At 49.6% G+C, this 27,526-nt stretch overlaps 1 protein-coding gene across 1 annotated transcript in view; it reads right to left on the reverse strand.

Moving 5' to 3' along the window:
* Positions 1-1,084: 1,084 nt before the first annotated feature.
* Positions 1,085-27,526, reverse strand: part of LOC105473154 (UbiA prenyltransferase domain containing 1) — a 96,333-nt gene continuing 69,891 nt past the window's right edge. Inside the window, exon 2 of the mRNA XM_071100803.1 lies at positions 1,085-1,284. Within this exon, the coding sequence (XP_070956904.1) occupies positions 1,253-1,284 (32 nt within the window). The 3' untranslated portion in view covers positions 1,085-1,252. The remainder of the gene's footprint in view (positions 1,285-27,526) is intronic.

Consider the following 27,526-nt stretch of genomic DNA (forward strand, 5'->3'; position numbering starts at 1 on the left):
ACACACACCATGCATACCCATCCACACACGTCCATTCACACATACACCACATACACACCACACACACACAGCCCACACTCTCATCTGCACTCCCACACACAGCCCACACACTCATACACATACACACACACCACACATGCTCATCCACATACACACACACACACACACACCACACATGCTCATCCACATACACACACACACATCACACATGCTCATCCACATACACACACACACCACACACGCTCATCCACATACACACACCACACATACCACACAACACACCACAAACACACGACACACACCATACATACCCATCCACACACATCCATTCACACACACACCATACCCATTCACACACACATCCATCCACATGCACACCACACTCATACACACACCACACACATATACACACCACACATATACACACCACACACATCCATCCACACACCCATTCACACACCACACACACCCATCCATACACACCACACCCATACACACACAACACACTCATTAATACACACACACCACACATACACATCCACACACACCACACACCACACACTCCACACACCCATCCACACACACGCATGCACGGGGGGGGCGCTGTTTGGCAGAGGCTTTGCCCCCTGCACCCTCTTCACCAGAATCCTCCCGTAACCTTCCCTCTGTGGGCCTCCCTCGTGGGTCTTTGGAAGCCCAGATCTGGCTTGAAGCCGAGGGACTCTGCTTCCTCTGAAAACCCCACAGAGAGTGAGCAGGATAACAGCAAGACGGTTCCGCCGTCAGTGTGACCAGGGCCCACCCACAGGTTGCCGATGTTACCTTCCCTCACCCACCCTGGGCTCGGCTGTTCAGAGACCTTTCACATTCGAGTCCCTGCCGCAGCCCTGGCAGGGAGGTATCAGCTCCCATTCACAGCCAGCCTGCTGAGGATCAGAAAATGCAACTACCTGGTTCAGGATCACCCAGCAGGCTGGCCTGGGGCTGCTACTCACACCTCTTCCACTGACTCCCCATCCAGTACTCCTTCCAATCCTGCACCTCAGGATTGGAGGCCTGCACCCAGGGGCCATCGCTTGCCCCCAGCCTTCAAGCAGCCTTGCCTGCCACATTATTTAAAATCTTCTTTAGAGACAGAGAAGGAGCCAGTGGAGGCCAAGGATGAATGCCTGGTTGGTCCTTCCAGAAGGATGAAGATTTCCAAGGTCCTGAGTGGGTACCAATTCCTCTCTGCTCTTCTTCCAGCATGGTGTCACTTTGCCTTCCAAGATTCAGTTTTCTCATCTGTAAAAAGGGATAATATATAAAGAGTGACCAAAAAAAAGACAACCAACCCTATTCAGGTTGGTGTGAAGTGTAATTGAGCTATCACTAAGTCAGCTGCAGAAAAGCTGCTCAAGAAATAAAAGCTGTTATGAAACACATTCACAAAAGAGGGTTATTGCCTGCTACCTATTTACATTGATCTTTTCTCAACCCAAAATGTAAGCATTCATTAACTGATGCCAAACAAAAATTAGCTGGGCATGGTGGCAGGTGCCTCCAGTTACTCGGGAGGCTGAGGCAAGAGAATTGCTTGAGCCAGGAAGTTGGATGTTGCAGTGAGCCAAGATCACACCATTGCACTCCGGCCTGGTGACAAGAGCGAGACTCTGTCTCAAAAATAAAAATAAAACAAACCTGTAAATTTCATGTGGAACCAGATAGAGTGTGTGTAAATAAAGTAGTATACACATTTGTTACCATGTTGATTTCCCTTTGACATACGTTTTCTTGCTGGGCACGGTGGCTCACACCTGTAATCCCAGCACTTTGGGAGGCCAAGGCTGGCAGATCTCTTAGCCCAGGAGTTTGAGAACAGCCTGGGCAACATGGTGAAACCCTATCTCTACCAAAATTTAAAAAAAAAAACAATTAGCCGGGCATGATGGTGCACAGCAGTACTCCCAACTACTTGGGAAGCTGAGATGGGAAGATCGCTTGAACCTGGGGGGCAGAGGTTGCAGTGAGCCAAGAGCATGCCACTGCACTCCAGCCTGGGTGACAGAGCCAGACCCTGTCTCAAAAAAAAAAAGAAAGAAAGAAAGAAAGAAAAAGTGGCCAGGTGCAGTGGCTCATGCCTATAATCCCAGCACTTTGGGAGACCAAAGTGGGCAGATCACCTGAGGTCAGGAGTTCAAGACCAGCCTGGCCAACATGGTGAAACCCCATCTCTACTAAAAATACAAAAATTATCCGGACATGGTGGTGCACACCTGTAATCCCAGCTACTCGGGAGACTGAGGCAGGAGAATAACTTGAACCCGGGAGACAGAGGTTGCAGTGAGCCAAGATCACACCACTGCACTCTAACCTGGAAGAGAGAGAGAGACTCTGTGTTGAAAGAAAGAGAGAAAGAAAGAAAGAAAGAAAGAAAGAAAGAAAGAAAGAAAGAAAGAAAGAAAGAAAGGAAGGAAGGAAGGAAGGAAGGAAGGAAGGAAGGAAGGAAGGAAGGAAGGAAGGAAGGAAGGAAGGAAGGAAGGAAGGAAGGAAAGAGAGAGAGAGGGAGGGAGGGAGGGAGGAAGGGAGGAAGGGAGGAAGAGAGGGAGAAAAGAAATATGTTTTCTTTACCGTGAGTTCAATAATGACAGGCTGGCTTAGCAGTCTTGTTATTTCTCCTAATTTGACCCTGACACACCCAGCTACAGCTGTCCCAGCCTCCTGTCCAGACCCCAGCCCGCCCTCATGGGCAGCTGGTGGCCTCCGTTCCTGCCACACGATTCCTGCTCTGGAGAGGATGAGGCCGCTGGCTCTAACCCTGGATTTTATGCTGAATCCCAGCCTCGTCCCATGAAATCACATTAACTGCCTGGCTTTGAGCATTCCTTTGGGTGAGCCTCTTCTTTTTCTCTTCTTCCCCCTTTTCCTAACCTTTCTCCCAATCCCAAAGAAGTTGTTCTTCCTTCTCACCCCACTCTTCATCTGTTTCCTTTGCCAGCTCCTCTTTTGTCACCATTCCTCTCCCTGCACCCGCTCAGGCTCACTCCTCGGCCCTCCACACACACTCAACGTTTTTCTCTTTCAGAGACATCATCTGTCCACCTAGCTTTTTCAGCTTAGCAAAATCAAAAGAAACCTCCATTTTAAAGTTATAAGGAAAGAATTAGCATCTGAGAGTGGAAGTGACTTCACCAAACGCACACAGCAAACTGATGGCAAAACACAGTTATCCATCAATTCCACCCAGTAATGAGCTGTGATTGCTTAAGAGGAATAGAGTTTCTGTCTGGTGATGAAAAACTTCTGGAAATGGATGGTGGTGATGGTTGCACGACAGTGTGTATGTATTAAATGCCACTGAACTGTACACTTCAGATGGTTAAAATGGTAAATGTTATGCTATGTATATTTTGTCACAATAAAATAAAATAAATAGTTAGATGACAGTGATGCATCTACTGATCTTCCGGTAGTTAGATCCCAAGACACCTGCTTCCCAGTCCAGAGCTCTGACATGCACACTCCAGTCATTTGCTGTTGAATCCCAATCCTCATGTCCAGACCTCAGAAGCTACAGTCTTCCACCGAATCATCCACAACCCCAACAACAATGACCACGTATTGAGCAATTCTCCTGCCCTGGGCCAGACGCAGAGCACGGGGCATTCTCGGCAACCTCTTGCTTAAATTTGGATGCCCCTCTGGCGCAGCCCTCTCCTTCACACCTCCTACTTTTTCGGTAGGCTCATGTCATCTTTCTTTTCAATATCTGCCCTACTGGCTTCTTCCCTTTGCTGCCGACCACCCCTGCCTCCACCCCAGCTCACTTAAATTCTGTTACAGCCACCCAGTTCCTTCTCCACCTCTGTCTGCCTCCCGCTCTGGGCATCCTAATCAGACCAATCAGCAAGTCTCAGAGCTGGACAGGACTTTTGTCGGGCACCCTTTTCTGACGTGTAAATACTCTTTACACAAAAGTGCCTGTGGTGTCAGGCTCAGACACATCCAGGAACCTGCAACTGACCACTCCCCAGGGCCAAGCTCCTCAGCATGGTGTTTGGAGATCAGATGCCTGTCTGCTCCTCCACCTGCCCTCCAAACAGATAACATGCCTTATTGCTGTGTTCCCACTATGTAGCCAGGGCTGGCATTTAACAACTAACTCTGTTTTACTCAAGCAGTTATGGACTGCTATTGATGGATATACTGTGGGAACAAAAAAGATATGGTCCCTGCCCTCACAGAGCATAAAATCTAAGCAGAAGGACAGATTCACCAGCATAGGAATAGACTCCTAGACATGACAACCATTGATAAATGCTAAGAAGAAAAAGATGGGGATGTTATGAGAGGAATTAATGGTGGAACCTATTTTGTGTAAATGTTTGATGAACTAACAAGTCGAAGAATGAATTCATTAAATCACTGGATCAATGAATGCTGAAGAGCTATGATCATACAAGAACCAGTTGTAAGCATGCACGCTGGAGCCAGACTGCCTGGGTTTGTATCCTGGATATACCACTCACTAGCTGTGTGATCTTGGGCAAGTCACTTAACCTCTCCATGCCTAAATTGCCTTGCTAAAATGTGGGATAACAATAGTATCTCAACTCATAGATTGTTAGTCAGTTTTGGGGGTTTTTTTTGTTTTGTTTTGTTTTTTTGAGATGGAGTTTCACTCCTGTTGCCCAGGCTGGAGTGCAATGGCGCAATCTCGGCTCACTGCAACCTCTGCCTCCCAGGTTCAAGCGATTCTCCTGCCTCAGCCTCCTGAGTAGCTGGAATTACAGGTGCATGCCACCACGCTTGGCTAATTTTTGTATTTTTAGTAGAGGTGAGGTTTCATCATATTGGTCAGGCTGGTGTTGAACTCCTGACCTCAGGTGATCTGCCCACCTCGGCCTCCCAAAGTGCTGGGATTAGGGGCATGAGCCACCGTGCTTGGCTGTCAGTTTTTTGTTTTTTTGTTTTTTTTTTTTTCAATCTATAACAAACAATCTCAAAATCTCAGTGGCTTATAACCTCTATATTCATTTTCTTTCTCATGGATCTGTGGATCAGCTGTGGCTCTCCAGGACCTGGCCAGGATTGGACTGGGCCTGGTCCAGTCTTGGTTCCAGGCCACAGGTTGGGTTCAAATCAGCTCCACGTGTCTCCTCACTCTCCATGGACCAGCAGCTTCCCCGGGTCTCTCTTTCTCACAGAGAATCACAGAATTCTCATAGGAGGGTGAGTCAAATCTACCAAGCACATTAAAATCTTTGCAAACGTCGTGACTCCTAATATATCATTGGCCAAAACAAGTTGCATGGTCAAACCCAATATCGGTAGGCATGTGTATTAATCTACTTGGGCTGCCATGACAGAACACCATAGACTAGGTGGCTTAAACAATTGAAATTTATTTACAGTTCTAGAGGCTGGATGTCCACGATCAAGGTGCTATCAAGGTTGGTTTCTAGTGAGGGCTCTTTTCCTGGCTTGCAGACGGCCACCTTCTTCCTGTGCCTACATATGGCCTTTCCTCTGTGTACCTGCACCCCTGGTGTCTCTTCCTTTTCTTTTTTTTTTTTTATTTTTATTTTTTATTTTATTTTATTTTTTGAGACGGAGTCTCGCTCTGTTGCCCAGGCTGGAGTGCAGTGGCCGGATCTGGGCTCACTGCAAGCTCTGCCTCCCAAGTTCATGCCATTCTCCTGCCTCAGCCTCCCGAGTAGCTGGGACTACAGGCGCCCGCCACCCCGCCCGGCTAGTTTTTTTGTATTTTTTAGTAGAGATGGGGTTTCACCGTGTTAGCCAGGATGGTCTCGATCTCCTGACCTCGTGATCCACCCGTCTCGGCCTCCCAAAGTGCTGGGATTACAGGCTTGAGCCACCACGCCCGGCGTCTCTTCCTTTTTCTTAGAGGATTAGGTCCCCACCCTTATGACCTCATTTAATCTTAATTATGGACACAATTTAGTCCATAGCAGGTGGGGAAATATACTCTCCCTACTCTAAAGGGAGCTCCTGCCAAGTCACATGGCAGAGGGTACAGGGGCAGAATTCTATACCAGGGAGTAAAGAAATAGCAGTAGTAATCTCATCTGCCACAGGTTGTTATAAGGAATAGAAACATTCACTTTGTTTTTGTTGTTGTTTTGGGTTTTTTGTTTTGTTTTGTTTTTTGATAGAGTCTTGCTTTGTTGCCCAGGCCGGAGCGCAGTATCGCAACCTCGGCTCACTGCAACCTCCGCCTCCCGGGTTCAAACAATTCTCGTGCTTCGGTCTCCCGAGACCCCAGTCTCTCCTGGGATTATAGGCATGTGCCACCATGCCTGGCTAATTTTTTTTATTTTTAGTAGATACAGGGTTTCATCACATTGCCCAGGCTGGTCTCGAACTCCTGACCACAGGTGATTCACCCACCTCAGTCTCCCAAAGTGCTGGAATTACAGGCATGAGCCACCGCATCTAGCCAAAAACATTCACTTGTGTAAAGTGTGTAGAACAGTGCCTAGGTTTAGTAAACTCTACACAGGTTTGGCTATTTGTTATCTTGTAGCTCAGCTAAAATACATACTTGTGTGATGGTTTCATAGGGATATACATAGTCAAACGTATCAAAATGTATACTTCATATGCATGCAATTCATTGCATGTTGATTATACCTCCATAAAGCTGTTTTATAGACAGAAGAGAGATGTATTTATTTATTTAAAAATCAAGGCCTTGCTCCTATTTTATGAAACTGGGCAAAAAGAAAAAAAAAAATCAAGACCCCTAAATGCAATGTGGCAGGCTGGATTTGACCGTGCATCTGAAAAAGGGCATTAGTGGAAGACCTGAGGAAATGTGAACAAAGTCTGAAGTTTTAGTAATAGTACCGTATGAACGCTAATTTCTTACTTTAGTCAGATGTTGCCATGAGAGGACGCTGGATGAAGGTGTACAGGAACTCTGTACTATCTTGGCCACTTGTCTGTAAATCTAAAATGATTCCCCTCGAAACCGTAAAAACAAAGAATCTCCCCACCCCTGCATGGTCCCCTCCTGCCTCCCACAGGGTGAGGAACTGCTGGCTTCCGGACCTTGCCTTCATGTCCTCTGGCCTGTGGGCTAACTGCCAAGCTCGGATGTCAGATCTAAAGTAATAAACACATGATACCATTCTAACGAAAAGGAGACTCTCGGCTGAAATGAAAAGGCCAAAATTACCCAGGATTTTGCAGGCCTCAGGCTGCTTTCCTGATGGCCTAGAGTCACTGGTGGTCACCAGCCCCTTGTGGCTACTGAGCACTGGAAATGTAGCTGGTCCCAAGTGAGATATTCTGTAAGAGTCAAGGTTTTGTACAAAAAACAGAATGTAAACTATCTCAGTAAGTTCCTATATTGATTATTGGATTAAATAAAATGTATTGTGAAAATCAATTAGACTAGGTATGGTGGCTCACACCTGTAATCCCAGCATTTTGGGAGGCTGAGGCGGGTGGATTGCTTAAGCCTAGGAGTTAGAGACCAGCCTGGGCAATATGGCAAAACCCTGTTTCTACTAAAACACAAAAATTAGCCAGGCATAGTGGCACGTGCCTGTAAATACAGCTCCTCAGGAGGCTGAGGCATGAGAATCGCTTGAACCTAGGAGGTGGAGGTTGCAGTGGGTGGAGATGGCACCACTGCACTCCAGCCTGGGCAACAGAGCGAGACACGATTTCAAAATAAATTAATTAATTGAATAAATTTCACTTGTTTCTCTTTGCATTTCTTAATGTGGATGCTAGAATTGTTTAAATTGCATATTATGTTGCTATTGGACCATGCCAGGCTAGAGGAAAGAAGGTCCTGTGAGGGTCAGAGGAGCATCCTGCCTGGAAGTCTGAAGAGCAGGGTAGGGCCCGGCTCAGGCCCAAAGGAGGAGAGGGATCCAGGGAGCCAGAAGGCCAGTGTTACAACCAAACCTAAACCTGTGATGTCAGAGGTGAGCAATAGTAACAGAAAAGAAGTGGGATTTACACAAGCCACTTCATGCAAATCTAACCTTTCCACCTGCCAAGCAGTCAGACTTTGTTTATGACAGCAGGCTGCCTAAATTAGAACAGGCCACAATCACAACAGCATATTGAAAAGACCATCCTGGGCCTGCCACCAGCATCCTGGGAAGGAAGCTGCACCAGCAGGGTCACCCCACAGAGACCACCAGACATCTGCGGCTGTCCACCAGAAACTTGTTCCCCTTTTATCTTCTGTCTGGGCAGCCATGTGACTTGGGAAGACATGCTCATTGGCACTTCAGAATCACCCTTCCCATTCAAAGTCCAAAGGGAGAAGGTGGCTTCTCTTTTACCACGTGTTCATGTGTACAGTCCCAGGGAAGGATTCTGATTGGCCCAGCTTGGTCATGTGTCCTTTCCTGGGCCAATCACTGTGGCTGTGGCTATGGCAGAGGCACAGGGTTGTAGGATAATGTGATTGGCAGCCCCTCCAGAAGCAGATGGAGTGAGGAAGGCCTGAAGAGAGAGCAATTCTCCAAAAGAGGGCAGGGGTACATGATTCAATCTGGGTGGTGATTTGTCAGAATAAGGTGAGAAGCAGGACGGAAAACAAAAATTGGGAGACCTCCTCTACCCATCTACAATCCTAACTCCAACTAGGGTGGCATCTTCCCCACGCATCAAGGTAAACAGAGCATCAGCACTTTGAGAGATCACTATACCAGGGTCAGAGATGAAACCCACAAGGCTAAGTCCCAGGGGCTTTCCTCTGTGTGCATGCACCCCTGGTATCTCTTCCTTTTCTTATGAGGACAGCCGTCTTATTGGATTTGGACCCACCCTTATGAATTTCTTTATTCTTTTTTTTGAGGGGGGGCGGGGGAATGGACAGAATCTCACTCTGTCACCCAGGCTGGAGTACACTGGCACTATCTTGGCTCACTGCAACCTCTTCCTCCTGGGTTCAAGCAATTCTCCTGCCTCAGCCTCCTGAGTAGCTGGGACTACAGGCATGTGCCACCATGCTCAGCTAATTTTTGTATTTTTAGTAGAGATGGGGTTTAGCCGTGTTGGCCAGGCTGGTCTCAAACTCCTGACCTCAGGTGATCCGCTTGCCTCAGCCTCCCAAAGTGCTGGGATGACAGGTGTGAGCTACCATGCCCAGCCTATTCTTAATCATGGATGCAATGGCAATGTAGTCTATAACCAATGCAAAAATACACTCCCTGTGTCAGGCTGTTCTTGCATTGCTATAAAGAAATACCTGAGACTGAGACTGGGTAATTTATAAAGAAGAGAAGTTTAATTGGCTCACAGTTCTATAGGCTGTACAAGAAACATAGGGCCAGCATTAGCTTCTGGTGAGGGCCTCAGGAAGTTTACAATTGTGACCAAAGTGAAGGGGGAGCAGGCATCTCACATGGCAAGAGTGGGAGCAAGAGAGATGGAGGGAGGTGCCACACACTTTTAAACAAGATCTTGAGAGAGCTCATTCACTATCTCAAGAACGGCATGAAGAGAATCCACCCCATGATCCAAACACTTCCCACCAGGCGCCATCTCTAGCATCGGGGATCACATTTCAACATGACTTTTGTTTGTTTGTTTGTTTTTTAGATGGAGCCTCGCTGTGTCGCCCAGGCTGGAGTGCAGTGGCACAATCTCAGATCACTGCAACCTCCGCCTCCTGGGTTCAAGCGATTCTCTTGCCTCAGCCTCCCGAGTAGCTGGGATTACAGGTGTGCACCACCATACCCGGCTAATTTTTTTGTATTTTTAGTAGAGACAGGGTTTTGCCATGTTGTGCAGGCTGGTCTCGAACCCCTGACCTCAGGTGATCCGCCTGCCTTAGCCTCCCAAAGTGCTGGGATTACAGGCGTGCGCCACCATGCCCAGCCTCAACGTGAGATTTAGAGCTATATCACTCCCCCTCCTCTAGAGGGAGCTCCTGCCAAGTCACATGGCAGGGAGCGCCGGGGCCAAATTCTACACCAGGGAGTGAGGCAGGTGGGAAACCATTCTAGGGTCAAGGAACTGCACAGGTCCTGACTTCTGCCCAGAGCAAGGACTTAGTTTTCTCCCCCTGACATTTGTGTCCTGAGCTTCTGCCACACGATGGGTTCTGGGCAGGACACTGGGAACCCAGAAATAGAGGAGGTAGGTTTCCTATTCTCAGGCGGTCTCTGACTGTGGGAGTAGAATGAGGAGTGGAGAAAGATGTCAGTGGGGACTGGCACCCATCGGGGGGATCCCCGGCTCCACCCCTACGGGGTTGCCCTGCCCCTGCGTGGCACATGCTTCTGGTAGCCCAGGGCTGCCTCCCCAGAACCCACCGGTGATGTCAGCTGACAGCAACCTCCCGCCTCCATGCGCTGTGGGTCAAGAGTCCCTCAAGGCAAATGCAGCCTAGAACGCAGGGGAGTCAGCACCCGCAAGGGACCCTCAGCCAATCGGGAAGGGAGTCAGTGGATGCATCTCATACTTCCTGTCCGCTGGGAGCCTCTCCGTCTTTCTCAGGAAGTCCCCGTGGAATCAGCACCCGTGGACCACAGCAGTAACCTCAATATGGCAGCCTCGAATGTCTTCTCCTCCTTCCCTGGTTCTCCTAACCCCCGCCCCTCCCTCAAGCCTGCTTCGCAATTAAACTACCAGTGCTCAACCACTTGTCTCAGGCTCTAATTTGGGAGAGATGGACCCCAGCTAAGAATCCAGGCAGGCGCTGGCACCACAGGGATGCCCTAAGATGAAATGGTACATCATTCCTGCCTTTGATAAAACCAAGTGTAGGCCAGGCACGGTGACTCATGCCTGTAATTCCGGCACTTTGGGAGGCCGAGGCGGGCAGATCACTTGAGGTCAGGAGTTTGAGACCAGCCTGGCCAACATGGTGAAACCTCATATCTACTAAAAATACAAAAATTCGCTGGGCGTGGTGGCGCACGCCTGTAATCCCAGCTACTCAGGAAGCTGAGTTGAGAGAATCATTTGAACCCGGGAGGCGGAGGTTGCAGTGAGCTGAGATCGCACCACTGCACTCCAGCCTGGGTAACAGTGTGAGACTCCATCTAAAAAAAAAAAAAAAAAAAAAAATGTATGTGCAGTACTCAGGGGCCAGGGGCCAGCCCTCCTTGATTCATCCCAGCCCTCGGTCCCCACTAGCTCTACGTCTTACCCCAGAGTGGATCCCTGGCCAAGGCTACACCTGCCTGGCACTCAGCACAGCCCGACTGAAGCTGCTGGGGAAGGGCAGTGATGCCAAACACAGAGAGAAAGTAATTTCCCATTTTCCACTAATTGCTTTCTGCAGCCTGGCCCGTCCCTCCTGCTGTCCCTCCTCCTCCTCCTCTTCTCCTTTCTCCACCTCCCAAGGACAAGGACACAGAGACACAGCCCCCCTGGGCCCAGCTTGTCTCTCTCAAAATGAGTTTTTGAAATGTAATTCCGGAGGTGACAGTTGGACTGTGGCTGACACGGCCCCCAGGGGAGGGATGCTCTGTGCAGCTACCAGGAACCTTGGGACTCGGCCCGTCCTGAGAGGCTCCCAGGCTGGGAAATGAGCCCTTGCACCCTCCGCTCCCTCTTTCATTCATTCACACCTCACCTCATTCACTTCTTCACTCAGGTTGTCCTTTCACAGCCTCCGTCAATCACCATGGCGGAGATGTGTGTCCAGCCACCAGAGCCACCCCTCCTCCATGTTTTCCAGCCCCCTCTCAGGGCCATGTGACTTGTCTGGCCAAAAGGCTGCAAGTGAAAATAACAGGAGAAGACCGAGTGTGGTGGCTCACACCTGTAATCCCAGCACTTTGGGAGGCCGAGGCGGGCAGATTACCCGAGGTCAGGAGTTCAAGACCAGCGTGGCCAACATGGAGAAACCCTGTCTCTTCTAAAAATACAAAAAAAAAAACCTAGTTGGGTGTGGTGATGCATGCCTGCCATCTCAGCTACTCAGGGGGCTGAGGCAGGATAATCGCTTGAACTGGGGAGGCGGAGGTTGCAGTGAGCGAGATCGCGCCACTGCACTCCAGCCTAGGTGACGGAGCGAGACTCCGTCTCAAAAAAAAAAAAAAAAAAGTCACAGGAGTCACTTTCACTTCTAGCTGAAACACGAGGAAGCCAGTGTGGGGCCTTCCTTTCCCTCGTGCCTGCTTCGGTGACCCTCGGAGTCTCATTTCCAGGTGCTGCAGCCACGGGATGAAAGACCCCCGATGGGTCTGGGTCTTCGGCCTTTATGCTAGACAGAGCACCCCCATCCCTTCTAAACCACACTGAACATATAATGTGAGAGACAGGGGTGAAGCCTAAAGTTTGGCATAAGTATTAAGCAGCATAGCCCATAGTCATCCACTTCTTCACTCCCTCAAGCGTTCCCTGTCCCTCTCCCTCCCTTTCTTCCCTACCCCTGCAACACACCAGAGAGAGGGTCCCTGCTGGGTCTACGGAAGCCAAGAATCCTTCCTCTAGCAGAGCTAGGTGGCCACACTGGGCTGATCGATCGATGCTAATAGTGTCTGTAATAGCCACAAGATACACAGAGACTGAGGGCAGTAGCTGAACACACAAGATCAGGCTTCCTGTGGCTTGATAAACTACCTAAAGAAATGCTTACTGGCCTGGCGCGGTGGCTTATGCCTGTAATCCCAGCACTTTGGGAGGCTGAAGCCGGTGGATCACCTGAAGTCAGGAGTTCGAGACCAGCCTGGTCAGCATGGTGAAACCCTGTCTCTACTAAAAATACAAAAATTAGCTGGGCCTGGTGGCGCACGCCTGTAATCCCAGCTACCGGGAGGCTGAAGCAGGAGAATCACTTGAACCCAGGAGGCAGAGATTGTAGTGAGTCGAGATCACGCCATTGCACTCCAGCCTGAGTGACAAGAGCAAAATTCCATCTCAAAAATAAATAAATGAATGTTTACTGATCCAGTGGGTGTCCCCAAGTCACACTTTCCCACAATGGCACTGGTGGCCAAGGAAAACCCAGGACAGGTCATTGCAGATGAACTGACATCATGAGAAGAGGGGTGGGGTGAGGAGCTATCTACAAAGTATCCCGCTTTAAAGAGCTGCCAAATGCCCCATCCCAGGCTCACAGATGAGGAAGCCTTGACCCAGCAAGGTTCTCAGGCTTACCCAAGCTTCCATGCTTAACACTGAGGGCCCCAGATTCCCACTACAACCCCGCCGGCTCCCAGGGCCAAGAGAACATTTTAGAGAAGTGTGAGTGCCCAGGCAGATTTTCTGGAAACCCTGACTAGATCCCTGTGTCTCAACCGAAGGCACCCTTCATTAAGCACTTCCTATGCGCAGAGCCTGAATAAGCTTCTCCAGTAAAAATAGAAGAAATAGACGCCCCAGGCCCTGCACGGGGCACTAACCAGCCAGCAGAAGGGAACTGATGAGAAGTGCCCCCCAGAAAGGGGCAAAGGTAAAATAGCCTGGCATTGTCATACAGGCACAAAGGGTCAAATCCAGCACGAGGTACGAGGTCTGTGCTTTGTGGTGGCAGCTTCCTTTCCTTCCCTCTTCCCAGCCTTGTCCCTTCCTGCTGAAGCCCAGGGAGGTTGCCCTCAGTTCACCTTTAGCTCCTATGGTCAGAGGCGTGTGAACCAGAGCAACTCCATCTTGAATAGGAGCTGGGTGAAATAAGGCTGAGACCTACTGGGCTGCATTCCCAGATGGTTAAGGCATTCTAAGTCACAGGATGAGATCAAAGGTCGGCACAAGACACAGGTCATAAAGACTTTGCTGATAAAACAGCTTGCAGTAAAGAAGCCTGTCAGTCAAAACCCACCAAAACCCAGATGGCAATGCGAGTGGCCTCTGTTCATCCTCACCGCTACACTCCCACCAACATCATGACAGTTTACAAATGCCATGGCAACGTCAGAAACTTACCCTATGTGGTCTAAAAGGGAGGCATGAATAATCCACCCCTTGTTTAGCATGTAATCAAGAAATAGTCATCAAAATGGGCAACCAGCAGCCCTCGGGGCTGCTCTGCCTATAGAGTAGCCATTCTTTTATTCCTTTACTTGCTTAATACACTTGCTTTTACTTTATGGACTTGCCCTCAACTCTTTCTTGTGTGAGATCCAAGAATCCTCGCTTGGGGTCTGGATCGGGACCCCTTTGCAGTAACACCCCCAAACCCTTTATGCTGCACAGGGCTCGGGACTCTCCCAGGCCATCCCCTGCTTTACCTCCATGTGCCTTTGGGAGAGCTTCCATGACACCCACACCAGGGAGTGCCAGTTGAGAAAACCATGGGCACATTACAGCACCTATGCCAGGGGCCACCTTACATTGAAACCCCTCCTCTGTCACCCCAGCCCCTTTTGCTCAGCTGGCTCCTTCTCAAGCTTCAACATCCAGCTGAGGAGTCGCCTCCTCCAGGAAGCCTTCCCTGTCTCCCCTCTCCTCGAGGTTGGCCCTCTGCAAGTTTAGGCCGCCCTCGTCAGTGTAAATGGTGCCCTGTAAATGGTGCTTCCCTCCAAGCCTTGCTGGGTTTGTTCGTCTGTTTGTGAGTTTTCTTGCCCCAGCCAACGGTGAGTTTTGTGACCATGAGCAGGAGCTGAGTTTTGTTCATTTTCAGGTCCTCCCTGCCTAGCACAGGGCTTGGCATTCTGGAGGGCTCCATAAATTTGTTGGACATAGTCACAGAGGCACGACTATATGAATAAACTCTAGACAAAGGAAGGACTGTGAAACCCCAGGCATTCCGAACTGAGTGGGGAGTGGGGAGCAAGTGTGTGTGGAGGTGGGGGTGCTGTTGCTGTTGCTGGGGGCCCATGTCATTCAATCCCCTCAACCACACCACACAGGTATCCCCTCCCTCCCATCTGTTTGCAATTTCATGACAATCTTGGTGTTCTGTTCTATTGCCAAAATACGCACCAGACCATGTGTTCGGGTTTGGGGTTCATAAACTCCAGTCTTCATGCTGGTAGGCAATTGAGCCTGCTCATGGCAATGAACCAAAAGCATTCAAGGCATTTCGGAGGGCAGGCCACAGCGCAGGAGGTGGAGAGAGGAGGGCAGTCTTTTGGGGACCCCTGCCCCTCCTCATTAATCTTGAACTGAGAAGACGTTAAGAGACATCTGGTGCCTGCAGCACGCCCACTGAAGCTGGGCCAGGTCACATGGCACTGCAGCCTGTGAACAGGAAAATTAGCTGCTGCCATCATTGACCACCCACCTCCATTATCCAAGGGGCTGCTTGGAACAGGTGGAGGAGGGAGGCCAAGGAAGAAAGGTGAGCTCGGCCACACGCTTCCCAACTCGGAGGAAACTCCCATCCCTCACGTTTGGAGGGTCAGCTTTGCAGCCCCTGACCCGTCTGCAAGGAGAATCGGCCATCCCCACCCCTGCCACAGGCTCTGTTCAAACCTCTCTCACCATCCTCGCATATTTGATTATATGTCTGTGTGTCTGTCTCTTTTACTAGTTTGCAAGCCTCTTCTTGCGAGGACTGTGCCTTCATCACCTGTGTACCATGTACTTGGCAATCAGTTTGATGGCTAAATTAACTGATGGATGGATGGATGGAATGAGGTCTGCCCAGGAGATGCATCATGATAATAGTTTTGTTTTGTTTTTTTTTTTTTGAGACGGAGTCTCACTCTGTCACTCAGGCTGAAGTACAATGGCGTGATCTTGGCTCACCACAACCTCCACCTCAGCCTCCCAAGTAGATGGAACTACAGGTATGCACCACAACACAGGGCTAATTTCTTTTGTAGAGATGGGATTTCACCATGTTGGCCAGGCTGGCCTCAAACTCCTGACCTCAAGTGATCTGCCTGCCTTGGCCTCCCAAAGTGCTGGGACTGTAGGCATGAGCCACCGTGCCCGGCTGTATAGTTACCATTTTTGAGCTCTTACTATGTGCAAAGTGCCATGCTAAGTCCTTTTGATGTACATTTTTTCATGTATTAATAACTGTTCCAGCAGCCCTCCCAGTAATCGCAACCAAGTTTATGATGAGAAGACAAGAAGACTGAAGTTGAGACTGTGTGGTCAATGTCACATGGCTGGAAAGTCTCTAAGCAGAAACTCAAAGCTAAGCAAAGTGAGTGCCTCTGGATACCAAACTCTTAATCCCTCTGGCTTACAACCTTCCAGTGGACATACTGTCTTTTCTCTGAGCCTTGATTTATCTATCCATAAAATGGGGATGGTGGTGCCCACCTTGCAGATTACACACGTAAGGGTGCAGCAGGAACACTGTAGCTTCCAGGCTCCCAGGGACTGTATGTCTTTCTGGTTTCTCTAATTTACACTCATAGGGCCCCCATCCTGGTGTCCCCCTCCCCCACAGTGGCTCCTCCACTTCGCCTGCATGCGCCCTGCTTTTCCACATCGATGCAAATTATAACAGGTTTATTTTGTTTTCTTTTGCTGCTAGGTGCCACCCCGTGCCCTCCCCGCCAGCTCCCAGGGACACAGCTTCCTTGTGTTTGCAGGCAATCAGTCAAACTACAATTTTGAGTCCTGCTCACTGGTCACCAAGCTTGCCGGGGACAGCTGGGGATCTCTTTTCAGCACCCCTTCCCTGGCTGCCTTTTCTCTCCTCTCCTGACTGTCTCCCTTGAATTCAACAGGTCACAAATATGTAATGTATCAATCTCACTTCTCTGAAAGCAGCAGGAGATCTCACCGGCCGTAGAGAAGGCCTAATGGCTCCACGAATCCCCCGAGTACCCACAGTGGCCGAGGTGCTGTCAGAATCTGTGAGAGCTCCAGGCTCAAGGCAGACACCAAGGCCACTAGGACCGGAGCCCAAACTCCGCATTTCTATTTGCAGGGATAGGTGGTGGAGGCCTCCAGATTCTCCAGACAGAGAAAGGCTCAGGAGGCGCTTTCCTGGAAACGTGGCTGAATGGAGAGCAAGTAAACATTCTTAGCAGGCGTAGTCTGTTCTATCAGAGCAAACTTCTTAGAAGAGGAGGAATTCTAACTGACGTTGAAATGAGGTGGGGGCCAGGTGCAGTGGCTCACGCTTGTAATCCCAGCACTTAGGGAGGCTTAGGTGGGTGGATCACTTGAGGTCAGGAGTTTGAGACCAGCCTGGCTAACATGGAAACCCCGTCTCTACTAAAAATACAAAAATTAGCTGGGTATGGTGGTACGTGTCTACAATCCCAGTTACTCGGGAGGCTGAGGCAGGAGAATCGCTTGAACCTGGGAGGTGGAGGTTGCAGTGAGCTGAGATCGCATCACTGCACTCCATCCTGGGCAACAGAGTAAGACTCTGTCTCAAAAAAAAAAAAAAAAAAAAGAAATGAGAGTGGGGACAGTGAGGAAGTCTGGTTGGGGGCAGAGCAAAGAAAATGAGGTATTTTATTGGGAGTGAGAGAAGGAGGTGGTGAGGAAAGGATGAGAGAACCCAGCGGTGTCTGGCCAGCTGAAGGAAAGACAGGAGAAGCCACTGGGCGTGGTGGCTCACGCCTGTAATCCCAGCACTTTGGGAGACTGAGGCGGGGGGCGGGGGATCACTTGAGGTCAGGAGTTCAAGACCAGCCTGGCCAACATGGTAAAACCCCGTCCCTACTAAAAATACAAAAATTAGCTGGGTGTGGTGGTGCACGCCTATAATCCCAGCTACTTGGGAGGCTGAGGCAGAAGAATCACTTGAACCTGGGAGGCGGAGGTTGCAGTGAGCTGAGATCACACGCGACTGTACTCCAGCCTGGGCAACAAAGCGAGACTCCATCTCAAAAAAAAAAAAGAAAGAAAGAAAGAAAAGGAAAGAAATGAGGAGGCTGTAGAGTGGGATTGGCGGGGAACATGGGCAGGGGTTGCCTGGCTGCTGGCAGCACACATCAGAAATCAAAGGTAAGGGTACCAGGGACCACAAGGGCAGGAGTGAGGGGAAGGGGCCTCAGCGGCCACCACAGTTGACTGAGGGGCCAGCCCCAACCCAGAGAATGATTTCCCTCTCCAGAACGAAACAGCCAAGACCTGGGAACGAATGGCCTTGCTAATTGGCCATTTTGTTTTTTATGTATTTTCATTAGCAAGATAAAATAACAACTCGTCATGTAACTGTCTCCTCGTTTGGGAATAAATGCTCATTAACCACCTGAGTGTTCTCGGTTGCTGAAAGAGCCACAGCTCATCTGCAGGGGTACAGCCGGGCAGGGAGGGAGAAGGTCCCTCCTCCAGACCTCCTTCCCCAGGCCCACCGCTGAGCCCAGGACTTCCAGCAGGGGGTGGCTGAGGGGAGTTGCACTCGACGCCCCAAACATCCCAAGAAGTGTCACTTCTTAAAGAGCCAGGATGCTCTTCCTCCGCCAGAGAGAGGGTCTTGGTCATTTGTCTCCTCGCCCAGCAGACACCTCGTTCCCAGGTCTCCTCCCTATGGTCATCTTGTGACAGCTGCTCTGGAAAGGGGGCAGTGGGAGGGAAGCTGAGTCTCCATGGTGACCCCATCCTCTCACCCTCCCATCGCAAAGAGGGGGAGGGGCCGAGGAGGTTTGGTTGGCGGGGAAGTGGGGCAAGGGAGCCCGGTTACCCAGGCAACTCCCTTGAGGTCCTAGCTGAGGGCTCTGCTTCCACAGGTGGAGGCTGGGGTTGTCATGGAGACTCCCTGGCAGCACTGCCAAGGAGGAGGCCGGGTTCTCCTCCCAGCCCCGGGGGCACGGGGCACAGAGGAATCAGGTGGATGAAAGAGGGGGCAGCGTGGCGGGAAGAAAGTTCTAGAAGATAATGTGCTCCCCCACTTTGATTTCCTCCCGCACCCCCATGTCATCCCACTCTTGTTCTCGACCTGCCTGGAGAAATCTGCCGGCACCTGGCTCTCACCCTGTGGCATGCGGTCCTGTCTCTCCACCTCTTGGCCCTTCTTTCCTAGTGATACTGATCATTCCAGGCTGACAGCCTATCCGAGGGTCACCATGACGACCAACCAAGCCTTTGGTCTCCATGGTGATGAGCCCTCCACGTTATTTTTATTTATTTATTGGGAATTTCAAAGGATTTTCCACTCCCTTTCCCAGACCTGGCATCTGGGAGACTGGGGTAGGACCATCATTCTCCCTTTAGCCTAGAGAAGGAGACTAAGGTTGAGAATGTTGGATGACAGCTAAAATGTGCCTGAAAGGCAGCCAATAAATACCTCCTTGAAGCTGCAGAGAAAGAGGCCTTTCTCGGCTTTTCCCCAGCCTGCCAGATGCCTGGGGAGGCTCTTCAGAGCCACTTAGCAGCCACCATCCTCAGGGAGGTTCTAAGTGCAGCTTCAGGGGATGGATGGATGGATTCAGGCGTATCCTGTTTCACTATGAAGAATAACTGATGGAACTTACAGAAATAGGCAGAGCCCAACAGAATAAAAACAGATAGATGAGGAACTTGGAGTGATGGAAAAATAAGATAATGTCAGGCAAAAGGGACAACATAAACTTACATACTATAAGGTACTAACAGTAAATGAGAGGTGCCACAAATTAACACTGAGCTTCCTGATGGCCATAGCAAAGAAGGAAACAAGATTTTTAGAGACCAAAAGAGCAAACAGAAAAAGCTGTTTCAGGAGACATGAGGGATAAATAATATGATGTTACATTCCCAGGACACCTGAAGTCCTTCCCACTGCTATCTGACCCCATACCTTCAATTTGTTTTGCTTATTGACTCTACCTTGTTAATTTTCTGTTTCTCCAATGAAGCCTATTCCTTGCCCCATGCCATATGACATTGTGTAATTTATCCCAAACCTAGTACATGACGGAAGTCCAATGGGACCCACCTGGCAGACTAAACAGAGACCCAGAAGGAACCCATCTTGCATGGCAACTTATCACTATCTAAAATCATATCCACTGTGTCAAGCCAGGCGTGGTGGTTCACGCCTGTAATCCCAGCACTTTGGGAGGCCAAGGTGGGCAGATCACCTGAGGTAAGGAGTTCGAGACCAGCCTGGACAACATGGTGAAGCCCCGTCTCTACTAAAAATACAAAAATTAGCTGTGCTTGGTGGCAGACGTCTGTAATCCCAGCTACTTAGGAGGCTGAGGCACAAGAATCACTTGAACCCAAGAGGAGGAGACCACGTCATTGAACTCCAGGCTAGGCGACACAGCAAGACTCTGTCTCTAAAATAAAATAAAATAAAATAAAATAAAATAAAATAAAATATAATAAAATAAAATAAGTAAATAAAATCATATCCACTGGGATATTTTTAGTTGCAAATAACAACAGACCAGACTCAAAATGGCTTTGCCAAATAGGGGATTTCTCATTTCACAGAACAAGGCATTCTGAGGTGGGGGCTCCAGGCTGGCAATCTGAGCCTCCCGGGCATCATGTGGAGCACAGGTGCCCTCGCCTTTGAGCCGCGTCGTCCTTGGTGTGTTGGCTTCCTCAGTGCACTGGCCAACGTTCCTGCCATTGCATGTGGCCATGTGTCCAGTGGGGTAAGTAGATTTGTCCTCTGCCTATCATTTTAAGAAAACCATTCCCAAGCCAGCGTGGTGGCTCACATCTGTAATCCCAGCATTTTGTGAGTCTGAGGTGAGCAGATCTCTTGAGGTAGGGAGTTCCAGACCAGCCCAGCCAACATGGTGAAACCCCATCTCTACTAAAACTACAAAACATTAGCCGGGCATGGTGGCACATGCCTGTGATTCCAGCTACTCAGGAGCCTGAGGCATGAGAATTACTTGAACCCGGGAGGCAGAGGTTGCAGTGAGCCGAGATCATGTCACTGCACTCCAACCTGGGCGACAGAACCAGACTCTGCCTCAAGAAAAAAAGAAAAGAAAAAGAAAACCATTCCCAGAAGTCCCCCCACCCATATCCCATCCTGTGTCCTTGGCCACATCTGAGTCACCTGCTCCCAGCTAACGCTATTCAGGGCAAATCGAGTGTGACCAGTCAGACCAACAGTACTCGTGCTGAGTCCTGTGGAGAGAAGAAAGAGCTGAGAACAAAACAGAGGCTCCGCCCACTGAGGAAAGAAAAGGTGGGTTTCAGGTAGGTGTTGTAAGTGAGGCTCCCCAGAGGCAAACCCTGCTATGAGGATTTGTGTGCTGGTGATTCAAGAAGGTGCTCCCAGAAGAAACTGATAAGGGGGCAGGACAGAGAAGGGAGGAAGCTAACCAGGGAGGCAATTTCAAGCAAAGCCCCAGCCTTAGCCTGGCCCTATGGGAGGCCCTGGAGTAGAAATGACATCTTAAGAGATGTCCCAACTCAAGGCGAGGGAGCAGGACTTCCATTCTCCAACACTCATCAGTCCTGGGCTAAGGGCTGCCTCTGGGGAAACATGAACTCTCAGCACACTTCTGGTTCTCTGTATGGGTTGGGCACACCAGCTCTCACAGCCCAGGGCAGTCCTCTAAAGAGAGTCACAGGCGCAGGCTCATTCTCAGACACAAAGCATACAGGGCCAGCTGCAGTGGCTCATGCCTGTAATCCCAGCACTTTGGGAGGCTGAGGCAGGTGGATCACCTGAGATCAGGAGTTTGGGACCAGCCTGGCCAACATGGTGAAACCCCGTCTCTACCAAAAATACAAAAATTAGCTGCGTGTGGTGGTGCGTGTCTATAATCCCAGCTACGTGGGAGGCTGAGGCAGGGGAATCACTTGAACCCGGAAGGCAGAGGTTGCAGTGAGCCCAGATCACGCCATTGCACTCCAGCCTGAGCAACAGAGTGAGACTCCATCTCAAAAAAGAAAAAAAGAAAAAAGCACACAGAAGCTGAGGGACAAACACACAGAAATGAGCAAAGGGATCCCGGGGCATTTGGTCAACCAACAGTGTCAACCACAAAAATGACCTGTTCTCCCCCTGCCATGCAAGCACCGTGAGAATAGAGGCTGGTCTGTCCTGTTCATCTGCTGTGTCCTCAGCCCCAGTGCAATGCCTGCGAGGGCCAGCACTCAATCAATATGTGTTAGATAAATGAATGAATGCCACAGGGGCTGAGGCTCACAGGGAGCTGGGGATGGGGCTTGGGACCTCACCCACAGATGAGACCTGTAGGTGAGCTCCACACTCACCATGCTCAGGCCGCCCTCCAGTCCAAAGCCCCTCCTGTCAGGAGGGGGCACCGCCCCCAGTCCACACTTGAGTTCTCCAGGGGAATTGCTATTTTCATAAAGCTGGAGCTGCCCCTTGGGGAGCTCCCAGCCAGCCAGGCCTACCAGGCTGAACCCTGATTCAGAAGCACAGTTGGTGGGGGCCAACCTCAGGAACTGAATGTCCCTGCTAGAAGCAACTTAGCATTGTTATTCCAAAAACAAGTGCAAATGAATTCATAGCAAACCATGCCAATGACTCACCTTCCAAAGGCTTCGACAGACATAACCTCACGCATTTCTCACAACCACCCAACGAGTGGGGTGCTACTGTCTCACCTTCATCACCCCCAAGTGAAGGAGGAAGAAACTGAGGCTCAAAGACATGAGTTCACTTGCCTATGACCAGAAAGCCCCAAGGGATCAGGTCCCTTGAGGCCAGATCCCACATCGCCCTTCCTCCTGGGAGTTCCAGGAAGGCCCTTCCTGGAGTGGAGCCCCCTGGATCATCCTTGTCTGTGCATGTCTTTTCCATCTGTCCCTTGCACTAGACCATCAAAAAAAAAGACTAGGTCCCTTTCATTGTTACTTTCCAAGGCCTGACACAGCCCCTGCGAGATAAGCATCAGGGGCGTTCACAGATGTTCCTTTTTCTTCCCCTCCAGGGCATAAGATCGGGTGACACTTTCCTGCCCATTTGAAGTTGGGTGTGACCGTGAGATTTGCTTTGGCTCATGAAATGCAAACAGAAGCAACATGTGTCCTTTCTGAATATATGTTTCAAGAGGATATGCTTGTGGCAGCAACCATCAAGATAGTGGCTGCTCCACCAGCCGCTTCCCAGAGTGAGGACAAGATAGACCTGCGTGACGAGTTGCCTGAGAAATGAGTTGCCTTGTGCTCTTACACCTCTGAAAGTAGGGGGATGCTTGTTACTGCAGCATAAGGTGCTATGTGCTGACTGATATGCACATATTAGTAGATAACGAATGTTTATAGAGGCCGGGCATGGTGGTCCACACCTACAATCCCAGCACTTTGGGAGGCCAAGGCAGGCAGACCACATGAGGCCAAGAGTTCAAGACTAGACTGGCCAACATGGTGAATTCTAATCTTTACTAAAAATACAAAAAAATTAGTGGAGCATGGTGGTGCCTGTAATCCCAGCTACTGGGGTGCCTGTAATCCCAGCTATTTGGGAGGCTGAGACACAAGAATTGCTTGAACCCAGGAGGCAGAGGTTGCAATGAACTGAGATTGCCCCACTGCACTCCAAACTGGGTGACAGAGTGAGATTCTCTCTTGGGGGAAAGAAATGTCTATAGAAAGAAAGAAAGGAGAGGGAGGGAGGAAGAGAGGGGTTACCTGATGTGAACAAGGATCTGTGGTTTCCTCTGAGTATGCCAGTGGGAGGGATAGATACTCCAGGACCCCAGCAGTATTTTCCAGAAGCACGTTAGGTAAGTGAGTTCCTGCAGCTCAGACTCCTACCCCACCCTCTTGCCCACGCTCTCAGATTCTGAGGTCCAGAAGTTACCAAGGGGAACCTGGATCTCCCAGGCCCAGGATTACCTTCCCTACCGACAGGGCAGCCCGAAGCCAGGGAGTCGAGAGGCTACTCCCCCTCCAGTTGAAGACTTTTTTTCAGCCAAATGAATAATTCATTGTAAATGACTTTGAGATGAGTCGAGTCTCCATGTTGCCACCCGATTATATGTACCATAAAAAGCAATGACAGTAATTTATCTCCCTTCTTGTGCGGGGTGGGCCGAGGCGATGGGAAGGAAGTGCTCGGTGCCTGGCATGGGGTTATGAATCATTCCTCTTAGCAGTTAAGCTGCAAGCTGCTGACGCTTTTACTGATTTGGCATTAAATAATTCCAGCCTTGGTTCGGAAGCAGAGAGGGGGTCCGGCTTTCCTTCCGGAGGGAGAGCCAAGGGGAGTGAGAGAAGCAGGATGAGGGGCTATCAGTGAGGCAGGAGGAGGGCTGGGATGGAGGGTGGAAGTGGTGTGCAGTTTGGCCTCATTAGTTCGCCCTGAAGTTGTCTTTTCTCCCAGGGACTGAGCCTGTGTCCTGAGCTACAAGTGACAATGTCACATCTGGGCAGTGTCAGCTTCTTGGGCTGCTGAGGGAGACTTGCAGGAGGAACCAGCTGCCCTGAGGATGCTCCCAGCCTTTCTAACTCACAGGCAGGAACTAAGACACAGGAGCTCCTTCCCGGCCTTCAGATGAACCCAGGTGTCTGCACTGAAGGAATCCTAAGACCACAGCCACAATTGCTTTCTTCTATCGTAAATATCTAAAGAAGTAAAATCAGCTCCCAGTTTGCAGATGGACAAAATGAGTCCCATCATGAGGCAAGAACTCAAGGGTACAAAAAGAAAGAGTACAACACAAATCCTCCAAAACTCCAGACCAGAACTTTCTCCCCAAACACATATTGCTTTTCTTTTCTTTCTTTCTTTTTTTTTTTTTATTTTGAGACAGTCTTGTTCTGCTGCCCAGGCTGGAGTGCAGTGGCACGATCTCGGCTCACTGCCACCTCCACCTCCTGGGTTCAAGCAATTCTCCTGCCTCAGCCTCCCAAGTAGCTAGGATTACAGGCATGTGCCACCACACCTGGCTAATTTTGTATTTTTAGTAGAGATGGGCTTTCACCATATTGCCCAGGCTGGTCTCGAACTCCTGGCCTTAGGTGATCCACCTACCTCAGCCTCCCAGATTGCTGGGATTACAGGCGTGAGCCACTGCATCCGGCCACATACTACCTTTTCTATTATAGACAAAGATAGAAGTAACCTCAGAGAACTCAAGCTGTCCATACAAGATACATGTCTTTGGCCGGGCGCGGTGGCTCAAGCCTGTACTCCCAGCACTTTGGGAGGCCGAGACGGGCGGATCACGAGGTCAGGAGATCGAGACCATCCTGGCAAACACAGTGAAACCCCGTCTCTACTAAAAAATACAAAAAACTAGCCGGGCGAGGTGGCGTGCGCCTGTAGTCCCAGCTACTCGGGAGGCTGAGGCAGGAGAATGGCATAAACCCGGGAGGCGGAGCTTGCAGTGAGCTGAGATCCGGCCACTGCACTCCAGCCCGGGCGACAGAGCGAGACTCTGTCTCAAAAAAAAAAAAAAAAGATACATGTCTTTGACTGACTATATATATATATATATATATATATATATATATATATATCTTTGTTTTTCACTTTAGGGGTGTGGTGAGGATCCAGTCTAAACTTTACTCCCCCAACTCTGCATTCATGACTTACCCTGGTCAGTGACGGCACAAACTTTTATACATTTCCAGGGCTTACCCTAGACCCACCTTTGTTTGAGTCAGATCCTCCAGGCTGAGTGTTTTAAAAGCACCCCAGCAGCAGCTTTATTTGTAATAGTCAAAACTGAAAATGACCCAGTGATCCTTCAACGAGTTAAACTGTGTTGCTCCCATACCGTAGAATACTATCCAACAATAAAAAGGAATGAACTATTGATACACATTCCAATTAGGATGAATTTTAAGGGAATGATGCTGAGCGAGTGGGAAAAAAAAAAAGCCAATCCTGAAAGGTTACATGCTGTATGACTCCATTTATAGAACGTTCTCAAAATGACAAAATTACAGAGAGAACAGATGAATGGTTGCCAAGGGTCAGGGATGGGGTTGGGGTAGAGAGGGGGAGGGGGAGTAGGTGGATGTGGTTATAAAAGGGTAACATAAGAAACCCTCATGCCAATGGGACTGCTCTGTATCTTGATACACAAACCTACACATGTAATCAAAATGCATAAACACACAAATTAGCATCATAGGAAACTGCTGATATCTGAATAAGATCAGTGGATTTTAGATATACAGATACACAGATACATAGAGAGAGAGATAGATACATACATGCATACATATGTACATACATACATAGAGAGTCTCACTCTGGCACCCAAGCTGGTAATGCAGTGATACCATCTCAGCTCACTGCAGAATCGACCTCCCAGGCTCAAGCGATCCTCCCACCTTAGCCTCCCTAGTAGCTGGGACTACAGGACACTGCCACCATACCTGGCTAATTTTTATTATTTTTGTAGAGACGAGGCTTCACCATGTTGCCCAGGCTGGTCTAGAACTCCTGGCCTACAAGCAGTCTGCCCTCCTTGGCATCCCAAAGTGCTGGGACTACAGGCATGAGCCACCGCGCCCAGCCCAGTGGGTTATGTTAATGTCTGCTCACTGGCATAATTATACTACAGTTTTGCACAGTGTTAACATTGGGAAAAGCTGGGTAAAGGGTACAAGGGATCTCTCTGTATTATTTTCTACAATTGGATGTGTATCTATAATTATCTCAAAATAAAGTTTAATTCAAAACCAGTTTTCAAAAAGCTCCCCTAGTGATTCAACCAGGGAAAAGAACATTTGTCAGACTTAGTTTTTATATTTTACCCAACTTGTACTTCATACTAATAATTCAATGTCCGAATCAATGTATAGTCCACACACTTCCCCCTTTCAGCAGTCACGGAGAAAATGTGCACCCCTTGAGGATGTAGATGTCCTCGCCCTGTCCAGTGCTGGCCAGACAATAGGAAAGACCTTAATTGGAAAACAGTGAGTCAGGTGTGGTGGCTCACATCTGTAATCCCTGCAATTTGGGAGGCCGAGGCAGGTGGGTCACTTGAGATCAAGAGTTTGAGATCAACCTGGCCAACATGGTGAAAACCCATCTCTACTAAAAATACAAAAATTAGCTGGGCTTGGTGACACACATTTGTAGTCCCAGCTACTCGGGAAGCTGAGGCACAAGAATTGCTTGAACCTGGGAGGTAAAAGTTGCAGTGAGCCAACATTGCACCACTGCACTCCAGCCTGGGTGACAGAGTGAGACTTGTTTGAGAAAGAAAGAAAGAGAGAAAGAAAGGAAGGGAGGGAGAGAAGGAGGGAGGGAGGGAGGGAGGGAGGGAGGGAGGGAGGGAGGGAGGGAGGGTGGGAAAGAAGGAAGGAAGGAAGGAAGGAAGGAAGGAAGGAAGGAAGGAAGGAAGGAAGGAAGGAAGGAAGGAAGGAAGGAAGGGGCAGGGAGGGAAGGAAGGAAGGAAGATAGGAAGGAAGGGGCAGGGAGGGAAGGAAGGAAGATAGGAAGGAAGGAAGGAGAGAGAAAGGGAGAGAAAGAGAGAGAGGGAGGGAGGGAAGGAGGGAAGGAAGAAAACAGTGGAAAGAGGAAAACTGGACAGGCTCAGGCTCTCCTACTTATCAAGCTCTGCAACTTTGGACAAATTATTTAACCACACTAACCGTCTCTGCAAAGTGGTATTTTAATTGCACCTGCCTTAAAGGTGGTTGTACGGACTGGAGACAATGGAGGTGAGAAGACTGAAAAACGGAAGTTGCTCAGAGGAAGAAGCTATTGTCAAATGTCTGGTGGGTGGTAAGGAATTGGGCACGCAGGTCTTCACCTTCAATCCCAGGCTTCCACTCCGCATGGGCACACCTCCTCACCTGCCATGCCTTCACCTCCCCTGAACCCCAAACATTCCCCCTGAAGACTTGGAAGCAG

This window comes from Macaca nemestrina, chromosome 1, assembly GCF_043159975.1.
Source record: "Macaca nemestrina isolate mMacNem1 chromosome 1, mMacNem.hap1, whole genome shotgun sequence".
NCBI classification, from domain to species: Eukaryota; Metazoa; Chordata; class Mammalia; order Primates; family Cercopithecidae; genus Macaca; species Macaca nemestrina.